The sequence below is a fragment of the Microtus oregoni genome, unplaced genomic scaffold (genome assembly GCF_018167655.1).
Source record: "Microtus oregoni isolate MIOR12 unplaced genomic scaffold, Mior012 000026F_ref0000081, whole genome shotgun sequence".
Taxonomy (NCBI): domain Eukaryota; kingdom Metazoa; phylum Chordata; class Mammalia; order Rodentia; family Cricetidae; genus Microtus; species Microtus oregoni.
In genome coordinates, this window is record NW_024543085.1 from 3,118,245 (window position 1) to 3,129,301 (window position 11,057).

The 11,057-nt window shown below is 44.4% G+C and overlaps 1 protein-coding gene across 7 annotated transcripts in view; it reads left to right on the forward strand.

The window, feature by feature from the left end:
- The window catches only part of Ppp1r9a (protein phosphatase 1 regulatory subunit 9A), a 286,389-nt gene extending 276,482 nt beyond the window's left edge, over nucleotides 1–9,907 (forward strand). For all 7 annotated transcript variants that reach the window (XM_041675345.1, XM_041675346.1, XM_041675344.1 and 4 more), the window contains 4 exons: nucleotides 613–732; nucleotides 1,515–1,538; nucleotides 2,547–2,729; nucleotides 3,985–9,907. In XM_041675345.1, coding sequence (XP_041531279.1) covers nucleotides 613–732; nucleotides 1,515–1,538; nucleotides 2,547–2,729; nucleotides 3,985–4,194 — 537 coding nt within the window. In that variant the 3' untranslated portion in view covers nucleotides 4,195–9,907. The remainder of the gene's footprint in view (nucleotides 1–612; nucleotides 733–1,514; nucleotides 1,539–2,546; nucleotides 2,730–3,984) is intronic.
- The last annotated feature ends 1,150 nt before the right edge of the window (nucleotides 9,908–11,057 follow it).

Genomic DNA, 11,057 nt, shown 5'->3' on the forward strand with positions numbered 1-11,057 from the left:
TTCCTGCACTCCACCTCCCGAACCCCAGGAGCTGATGCAGACTTGGGGTCTATCCCATGCAGTCCCTTTGGCTTATATTCCAACATGTAACTAGTGTTGTGTCTGAAGGGTGCATCCCCGAGGGGACCTGTCACTTCTCACAGGATTTATCACAGCCAGCCCCACGCCGTCTTTCCCAGGGGTGCTCCAACTACCTTCCTGATATGAGTTGCCATCTGTTCCTGATAACTCAGCCTCTGCACAGCATCTTGTTTTTCTACTTGCTCTGTTCCTCATCACAAATTAGGGTCAAAGCAGATGGGCTTATTAATATCACTCCTCTGAGCTGTTACAGAGGATAATGAATTCTGTACCCTTGGAGAGAAACTGAAAAATCATTTCTCTACAACACCTATCCCTGCATCAGATGGAGAAAGTGCCTGGAGTTTCCAGTTTGTCTCAAAAGGTACAGCATCCTCTGCTTGTGCCCACTTGAAGGCCATCATCGCCAAACCAAAGTCAAGTCTCCTCTGAAGAAAATTGACAGAAGTGAAGCAGATGAGGGCTTGGAAGCACGCCTGCCTCTAGCTCACTCTGTGCGTTCCCATCACACTGTTTTCTTTGTTCTTACAGAACTTCACCTTTAATGATGACTTCAGTCCAAGTAGTACCAGCTCGGCAGACCTGAGTGGCTTAGGAGCAGAACCCAAGACACCAGGGCTCTCCCAGTCCCTGGCACTGTCCTCAGATGAGGTACTGGAGAGGCACCATGGCAGAGCTGAGTTTTCATGACCCATTCCGTCCATTTCCCACCGTGGGGAGATATTTGATGGTAGATTTAGCATAGGAATGATCAGCACTGAAGTTTTATGTTTAGCATAAGGTCCTCATGATTCCACCCGACTCTTCTTCAACATTAAAGAAAAGTTTAGTTTCTGAGCCCTTTGAAGCTTCCTAGCCCTCCCGTTATGTACGTGAACATGTGGTAGGGAGTCTAGGCATTGAGAACAAGACTAGATAGCAGTTTACCTCTCCTCGGAGGCTGTTGATTATCCATTCTTGCTTCCCTCATCCAGAGTTGCCCCTTCCCCCAGGCTCTTGACAGTCCTCTGAACGTGATATGTCCAGTTGAATCATTGCAACCATTAGGCACAGTTCCGGAAAGAAAATAGAGTTAGACCCGTCTATCCAGATGCCACAGTGCGGATTAGCCTTGCTAAGAATTACCAGGAAATATATATGCAGAGAACAGCAGAAAACTATGCTGGGATTGCCTGGTTAAAAACTGGCGAGAGTCGGGGGTGAGGCAGGAAATAATGTAACTAAAATGTGTTTCCTCTTACATGTAAAACAGTTGGTCTTATTTCTTTATAACATGAGTTTTATGCAACAAGACTCCATTTTTTCCTTTTAAACTTTTCTGATCATGTTTTTCTAGCGGGCTTTTTTGATGTAATAAAGAGGGCACTGTGGATGTTGTGTGTCCCATTTCTGTAACACTCTTCTTCTTGGTTCTTTTGTTGCTGCTCACCCAGAGCCTGGATATGATAGATGATGAGGTGAGCTATCTGTGGGGTGTGTGGTGCCTTGTCTGGTTTGAACTTGCTTTTTTTCTCCTTACAACACTACAAGAACACTGTGTGAGGACGGAAAGATCGCACTTCCTTACGTCTTAGTAAGAGGTGTTCCTGGATCAAGAGGCAGAGTCCCCCTCCAGGGCCCCTCATTTATCTCCCATAGCCATCAGCTGACAAGCTCCATTCTTTCCTGCATCCACTGCCTCCCCCTCAGCTTACACCCTCCTCTCTTCTCTACTCTTCAAGTAACTCTCCAGGGAAACTCCTGTCTTTCCTCTGAACCCTATCATGACTTCATCTTCTCTCAACTTAGTGGTTCTAGGCACTCTCCTGCCTCTGCACAAATAAAGGGGATAGTGGACAGAAGACAGAGCCTGAAATTTGCAATGAGCCTCTTGTTAAACAACGCCACTTACTAATGCCTTGTCTAAAAATGATCATGGAAGCTCTCTGCCTTAGGTTTCTCCTGTCTTAAAATTAATTGTGGATGTTAGTGCCCTACCATCCTTCCAGGTTTGCTTCTCGCTCAGATGAAGTGATGGTTGTGAAATCTCCCTAAGGAGGCTTGAGGACTTTACGACCTTTTTCTATAAAGTGAAGGAGACAATATTTTTAATGTGTTTTTAATGTAACTTTAGTGTCTTCTAACAGAATAAATTTAAAGTGTTGTATTGAATATAGAGATATATAAAACATTTATTTTCTACCTCTGATAATATCTCCAGACTTATGTATTATAAAATCATCAGTGTTAGTGTGCACTTTTTCGATTTTTAACTTTCTTCATTTGTAGTGGTGCTTTATTTGTGGAATATTATTAATTTTCCATCTACCAGAATTGCTAGGTAATAGACAAGTTTTTCTTAACAAAAGTAGAACTATTATCATTTTATGATTTATAAATAAATATGGCTCTTGTAGCTTGAGATAGCATACTATGAGCCATGGTGTTTTGGTCATTTAACAATACTGCATACATTCCTACCTCAGATCCTTGATGATGGACAATCTCCCAAACACAGTCTGAGTCTGAATCGGGCCATTCATGAGTGGAGCGTGCAGCAGGTTTCTCACTGGTTAATGAGCCTAAACCTGGACCAGTATGTGTCTGAATTCAGTGCCCAGAACATCACTGGGGAGCAGCTCCTGCAGCTGGATGGCAATAAACTGAAGGTAAAGATTCTCTGTCTGTGCTAAGTTACCAGTTGTGTGTATGACTTGTAACACCTGACACTTTCATTAGCTGAGAGTGTTCTACATATCCATGTGGTAATTTTTGTTAGTACTGAGCAGAAAAGATACTGAATTGTTTCTCAGTAGGAAATGAAGCCTGAGGAAGTTCATCAGGGGTTCTGACTCAGGATAGGCTGCTGACCAAGAGGGTTAGGGACCCTTCCTTTGCTTCCCATGGCAACACAGGACCTCTGTATTAGCACTACTCACTTCCCATCCTACTGTTAACTTTTAGTAATGGCCAGTGCGAATCTTTCTTTCTTCATTTCTTCTCACGCCCCGTCTCCTACCTACTACCTGACAACTGAAATGAAGGCCCCAACTTTCTCCCTCAAGTATATGCAAGCCGTCCCTCCCTCCCACCTCCATTGCACCTTCATTTCCACTCATCCAGCCCATCTCTCTTAAAGACTGAGGTGGTGCCCAACCCTATGGAGAAAGGGTAAGAGGAGGGTACAGGCCAGTTCCACACACCCCTCCCCACTGCTTCAGGCTCCTGCGAGGTTGATGAGTGTCTCTTGGCAGTCTTTGAAAAGGTTAGAGATCAATCAATAGCTCGTGAATATGAAGGCCCCATCGACAAGGCTGTCCCTGTTGGGGAGGCAGATGCATCCTGCTGTTGATGCTGAAGGTCATGGAACATTTCAAGTACACAGCCATCTTCCCTGATTCTGAATTCTAAACTCATCCGGCAACCTCATAGTTTTAATTGGGCTTCCTCTATAGGTCTGCCTTTGGGAAGAGAGATGGGCATGCTGGTCTCAAAGACATTTTTGGTTCTGGGTGTAAATAACTACATTGGCAATAGAGAGGCCATTTCGCTTCCTCCTGCCCTTCTTGGAGCCTTCTGTGACGGCAGGTGCTCTCCGCTTCCCTTGGAAGATATTGATGACTTTAGCGGAAGGTTGAAGCAGGATCGTGCCCTTTTCATTTATTCACTCATTAGTCACCAATTTGAAAAACATTTTATTAATGACTTCTAGAGTGTGTTTTGCAAAGAACTTCAAAGGACAAAGCTCAGACCCTCCTCGCACACAGAATTTGTCAAGAATAGCCTGCCTTTCCTCCGCTCTGACCTCCTCCTCCCGTGTTTAACTAAGGTCATGAGATTAAGCATAGTATGATGTTTTCCTCATCATAAGCAAAGAGGTCAGCAGTTTTTCAGATTCAGTTTGTACGTGTGCTTCCTTTGTAGGCTCTTGGGATGACGTCATCCCAGGACCGGGCACTGGTTAAAAAAAAACTGAAGGAAATGAAGATGTCTCTAGAGAAGGCTCGGAAGGCCCACGAGAAAATGGAAAAACAGAGAGAAAAACTGAGGAGAAGGGAACAAGAACAAATGCAGAGGAAGTCCAAAAAATCAGAAAAGATGACATCCACGACAGAGCCCAACACTGAGCAGTAATCCCGTGGGGAAGTTTGAGGGAAGTCCCTCCCCTTCCTGTCCCCCTTCTCCTGCAGAGAATGAAGAAGAAACTGATGGGGATAATGCCATTGTAGGCAGTTTAAAAAATACTGTGTGTTGGATTCACTCCTAACTCTAACATAATAACCCCAAGCCACCTTTGGTTTATTAATTTATTGATTAATTACAAACCAGAAATCTCATTTTTCTCTTCTACTTAGCCAACATTCTGCGCTGTGCTGAGTGTATCGTGCCATAGAGAGCCAGCCTGATCCAGCCAGTGAGAGCAGGATTCACTCTGGCCTTGTGAGTGGACTACCCAGAGTTTGCAGGGAGAGCCCCTAAAACTGAGATAGTAGCTATGGCTGTTTGTGTGCAGAGGACGCCTGCCTTGAGACGAGGGAGCTGCTGTCTCCTGGGTTGCAGATCCTAATACAGTGTGTAAACGAGGCTCCCTTCAATTCCGATGTTAGAAGTCAGTCCCGTTGTGGGAATGTGGGTGCCCAGCTCATAATTACCAGATGAGAGAAAGAGCAAGTGTTGTTCCATTTGCTGGAATCAGAGAAAGAGAGAAAATAGTAGTTATTTGTTAACTCTAGAAGAAATGAAAAAGGCTTAAGAACCCAGATGTGGGTGTCCTAAGGGGCTTGCGGGGGGCAGGGGCAGCATTTTCCTTCATGAATCGCCCAACAAAGAACAGAATATCAGAGCCTGGTGCAGCCATGGGTTTTGAGACCCGCTGGTGTGTTGGCCAGCCCAGCGAGCTCAGGGTGCGGTGGCCCTGACAAACAATACAGCCCCTCCCTCCCGACAGATTGGACAGGAAATTGATTTTAAGGAAAGAATGTTTTCAGGTTTCCTCTCTTGAGACACATTCTGGCTGTCTTCAGCCTGCCTCTGACACAGTCAGGGACTTGTCAGGTCTTTTCTACTCAGAATATCCCAAGTGGGCTCAGTTAGTGTTTGAACAAATGCACTTTTAAGAACTTAAAACTAGAAATACTGGTTGGAGATTGAGATTTGAGTAACAGTCAACCAGGAACTTTTTTTTTTTTTTTTGAGCACACAAGATTCTTTCCTGTGAAGGACAGCTGTCGGTTACATTTCAGAGACATTTGGAATGACTTTTCTAAGCAATTCTAGAGCTTCCCAGATGTGTGTAAGGCATGGGGTGGACGCTAGCAGTGTAAGATCTTATCCTTAAGTCCAGTATTAAGGATTCCAGTATTTTAAGAACCCAAGCTAACTCAGGAGAGTTGGGCAGGAAGAGGAGAAAACAAGCTGGTCTTGAGACATTTCAAACCGTGAGGGTTTTATTTGTTTGCTTGCCTTTAGTTTTGCTTTTTGGCTTCCGTATCTAACTCTCGCTGCTGCATTGACCCTACAAAGCTGACGTTGCCTACTTTACAGTGAACAAATTTCAAGTGAGGCTGGAGGCTACACGAATCCTTGGCACCTATTTTACTTCCTTCATTCCACCAGGCCCTTCCGCCCACAGCCCCGTGCATGTCTCCTCTGGATGCACAGAGTCTGCATCAGGCTGTAGAGTTATCCCAGGCGTCTGTGAGGCTGCGGCTCTGCTGCCTCTGTGACCTCACTTTGAACTGTAACGTTGTGACTTTTTATTGTTATTTTTGAAGCATATAAATTCTGAAATTATCTGAGCTAGAAACTTAATCCCGTTCTTTCTCCCAGGGCCTGCTCCTTTTTCTGGCCCACAGCATTCTTGTTAGGTTTTGGTCTTTCCGAAACAGACATACCAGTCCTAAACATGATACAGAAGTAGCTGTGTGTTCGGAGTCGCCAGACCTGCTTCGTGGTTCTTGTTTGGGGTCAAGTACTGGGTGCCTGTTTATGTCTTCGGATGTCTGATGCTTGGCCACTCATTGTGGTGAGAAACCAAGAGACTCAGCAAACATTTCCTAAGACCAGAAGACTAGCAAAAATCAGGCAATACTAATGCTTGCTATTGTAAATTTTACCTGGTTTTCTTTTCTTTTGAGGAAAAACAAACCTGGATTGCACTGGAAGCTTCTTTGTGTTCATTTATAAGAGCGAAAACAGAAGGACGGTCATTTTCAGTCGTGTTTACACTTTGATGATTTGAAATTGAAAATGTATATATTTGAAGTGTCTATAGACTGTCTCTGCCTGTACCTTATGATCTGTTATATTGCATTTCTTAAATACACCATTCTTACTGCAACTTTATGAACACTTCAGCGCTTGGATCCGCATTTATATCATAGTTAGAAATCAAATTTATTCTCATTACATCATTTAGTTTAGATTTCGACCATTTTGATTTTTAAGTTAAATTATCACAATCTTAGACCAAAATGAGTTCCTTTAACGTTGCTACTAAAAACTGGTGAAATTGTAAAAGGCTCTTGATTCCTCTGTTGCTCAGCAAAGGATGGGCATATGCTGGCTGGTGTGTGTGACAGCAAAGAGAAGGCCCTCAGATCTTGTGAGCAATTATTTTCCCGTCTAGTTTTATTATTGACTGTGGTGCATGATAATAATTGAGTTTCCGCTGTCTTGCACAATTCCTTCTTTAATACTGTAGTTTTCTGGGTTTATTCAATTAATTTAACAGAGAATTGTCGCTTTGTGGACATTAAAGATTTTGGAAGGTTTTTAAATGATCAACAAATGAACAAAAAGGGAATGTCTGCTGACCATGAACTATAGTCCAATGAAGTACTCAACAGTCACGGGAAGAGTTTTGGGGTACAGGTGATGTTTGGGCATGGGGATACCTGGCGAGGCGCTGCCGTGGGTAGAATAGGCACATGCTCCGGGTCAGGGTTCCAGTAAAGAACACCGTGGCGTGTTGCTACGCCAAGGCCAACTCCTTTTCAGTGGTGCGCATGCGTGTAATCATCCCCTTCCTCCCCGAAGTCAAGGGAGTTCTGTTAGAGTGGGAGCCATGCTTTATCCACTGCAGGGCTCCGCCTTCACCACCATGACCTCAAAGCTCTTCTCAGGGGCTCTGTCGCCCTTGAGCTGGCGTTCACACGGACTTCCCACTTGCCACCTAGTGTAGACTTTTAAAACACCACAGCAGTTTGACTCCAGTATGACAGGAGCTGATGCCAAACCCAGCTTCCAACAGGCACCAAGCGGGCATACCTACCTTGTGTTCCTTTGTTTTAGGAAATGAAGTGGCAGAGAAGTGGGGACTCCTGCCGCTCTCCACGCCAGAGGGTATGTACCTGAGAATCGTGAACACCTCAGGCCTAAGCTGCAAGAATGCCCACAGCTCGGAGTTAGCCCGAGTCTCTATGGGCTGTACTGAAGATAAAAAATTCTCAACTAGGATCTTTGTCCAATAGGATTAACTTGTGCCTGAAAAGTATATAAGAAGTAGACAAATGCATTTATACAGCTGTTCTAAGTCGTTTATAAACTTGAAAGGTGAGAGAAATTTGAGGAGGGCCATCAACATTTAGCAAGGATGTTTGCGATGATTCTGGAAGAGGGGAGGACAGATGATTCGAAAAGAAACTTCTATCCATTGGATGCACATTTCCCTCTTGTGTTTCAGAATTAACACGGAGCTGGTGATAAGAAAGATCTCACTCTGGGGGCCAGGCAAGTCACAGGCTTCCACACTAAGACAACCTGAATGAAAAGTAGTTAGGGAACGGCAGAACTGACTTTTGTGTGTTTTCTTACTTATGAGTCAGGGTTACCTGTGTCCAGTTCTAAAGGTGAGCTTGTGCAGGTGAAGCCCAGGAGTAAAGCATCCATGCTTTCTTCCAAAGTCGTCCTCGTTGTGATAGGACAGAGAAGGGGACAGACTCAATAGAAAACAGCATTGCAGGAAATCTGTCTCACTGATTCGGCCCTTAATGTGGGACCAAGTGTGCCGGCTGTCTTTGTTTGCATTTGTCTGGAATATTTAAAGTCCCATGAAATTTAGTTTTGAGCTACAACATCAGAGGAGGGGAGCAGGGATAACACCAGAGAAAACACGTTTTCATGACTTGGAAAAAGTTAGGCTGAGCAGCTAGAGGAAAAGGGAAAAGCCTACACAGTTAACTGCCCGGCTAAGTGACGGCAGTTCCATCATGGGAGGCCTAGGGTCCTGTCACCTGTTTGGGCAAGGCTGTCTGTGTGGGATTGTCGGCGAATGTTACTGAAGACTCACACATGTAAGCACCTGGACCTGTTTCTGTATCCTCAGAGTAGGGAGCGAGAGAGACTCCATGCTTCCTAGCCCTGACCCCATCAACCTCAGACCATTAGGGATCCAGCATCGTGCAAGACATAAGGAATAAGAGAGCGAGCCACAAATTCTGAGCTGTGTGCATGCCACTTGTAGGTGTCAGAACCGTGTGACTATGTCCCCACTCTTACACACACATATATACCATAAGCACGTGGCATAAAAATACACTATCCATGGACTACAGTGATGATAGTTAGGACCCTGGGCTGCAATCATAGCCTTATCTCCACTTCTTGTGTTGTGTAAACATTGAATGGCTCGTAGCTTTTAAGAAGTTTTTTTATTTTAATGTAAGTATCCTACTAAATGCACTTACGCTTCTAAATGTTTATATATTTTGGTAAAACTGATTTATTAGATCTTTGGTATCATATTTTAGTAAGATAAATTTTCCTCAAAGGTTTGGTTAATGCTTTGATGTCCAGATTGCACTTTTTTTAGAGTTAGGAATCAGAAGATATGCAGCTTTGGGCATTTCCCATTGCAGACCACAGCTTCCTTGCTAGAAATTGCACTGTGTGTTCCTGGGTGTCAGCTCTCTCTCCTCTATGATGAGGTCTGCAGTAGCCTTGATGCTTATGTCACTAACTACTGGCTCTCTGGTGACAAGTACTTCTGTCATGTGACCACTATTTACTTCCTATGCCATCAGCCTGCAATGGCATTTTGGTTGCCATCAAAATAACACAATGAGCTATGAGTATATGTCTTTGGAAGGCATGTACATCCATTACCTTCAGCTGTTTGATGCACACATAAATTTCTTGCTAAGGATTTAAGTATTCATTCATGAAATAATAATTAGCAAAAAAAAACCTTAAATTATCTTTACAAAAAAATCAGCTAGATAACACCTCCAAAGTGATTGTCATGCTAAATAACACCTCCCAGCAACATTAGGTTCAAACAGCGATTAATAAAATCTCTAAGTGTGTGTACTATACCCTCCCCAGTATTATTTAATGTCATAACTACTGATTCTGCATTTTTTCAATGATGTTTTGATGAAGCCACTCGTACATCTACTACATATCACTGACAAGACTAGGCAGCTGGAAACCAGAAGGAGCATAAAATTGGTGTCACGTAAGATGCTATTTGTTTTGATCTTTCGCTATATATTGCTAAAGGGAAAGAAGTGGTTTGCAAACCATTTGAGTCTGGTGAGTATGGGTAGCATAATACCTGAAATGTTAATTTGTATGTTCTGCGGTCTGATTGTTTGCATGGAAGAGACAATAGTGCCACATCTGATCTATTCTCTGGTGCTTGGTTAGTGTCTGCTGTTTCAAATGCCATTCCTTACTCTTTGTTTTCAGAGGCATTCAAAGCAAACTATATATAAGTGGCCCATTGTTTTCTGACCATCTGAAAAATATACCTGTGATTAAATTTAATTTGTTAGTGTAAATATATTTCTTGCCAATGAGTATTATTGTTATTAGATAATGAATGCAATAAAAGGAAATACAGTCATCTGCCAGAGTATATATTTCTTTTTTTTTTTTTCCTCTTCCATTTTCACCTTCAACTGAAGCAAGCCCTGACTGGGCAATCCTGCATCAACCATCAAAACATATCTATCCATCAAGAGCAAAGTGCACATTTTTCATGGAAATGAATCTAAAAATAAGTTTTAACTCTGGCAAAGTGTAAATTGGCAGCTAGAATTACACTTGAAAGCACAATTATGGAGCTGGGCATAAAGTTAAAGAGCAGGGCCTCCAGCTGGAGCGCCTTGTCCACCTCTCCTGTCCTCTGTCACTGCTTCGCCGTCAAGTTTCCAGTGCCCCTCGGCCAGAGAAAGGCGGATGGCACATCCATTGAGCAGTCAGTCTCACATAACAGGGGCAGGCAAGTCCAGCCCCGTGCACCAGGTTATTTTAGCCATTTCATTCTAAGCTCTCCAAGTCCAAGGAAGCTTGAATAAAACAAAGGAAGGCTATTTGTTGCGTTCTGTCTTGACCTCACGGAATAAGTGAAGTGAACCTGTTTTCCCCTTTATGGAATGTGTGCTAATGATCCCTCACCAGAGTCTGCCCTCTCTGGACAGCCTTGGATGCACCCACCCCCACCAGAGTCTGCCCTCTCTGGACAGCCTTGCATGCCCCCCACCCCCACCAGAGTCTGCCCTCTCTGGACAGCCTTGGATGCACCCACCCCCACCAGAGTCTGCCCTCTCTGGACAGCCTTGGATGCACCCACCCCTCACCAGAGTCTGCCCTCTCTGGACAGCCTTGGATGCACCCACCCCTCACCAGAGTCTGCCCTCTCTGGACAGCCTTGGATGCACCCACCCGTCACCAGAGTCTGCCCTCTCTGGACAGCCTTGCATGCCCCCCACCCCCACCAGAGTCTGCCCTCTCTGGACAGCCTTGCATGCCCCCCACCCCCACCAGAGTCTGCCCTCTCTGGACAGCCTTGCATGCCCCCCACCCCCACCAGAGTCTGCCCTCTCTGGACAGCCTTAGATGCATGCCCCCCACCCCCACCAGAGTCTGCCCTCTCTGGACAGTCTTGGATGCATGCCAGTTCGTTTTGTTTGCCTTCTCTTTTTCTGAAGAATCAGCTTGAGTCACCAATAAACAGAAAGAGGGTGTGGTCATTTCACTGATGGTATGGTGAT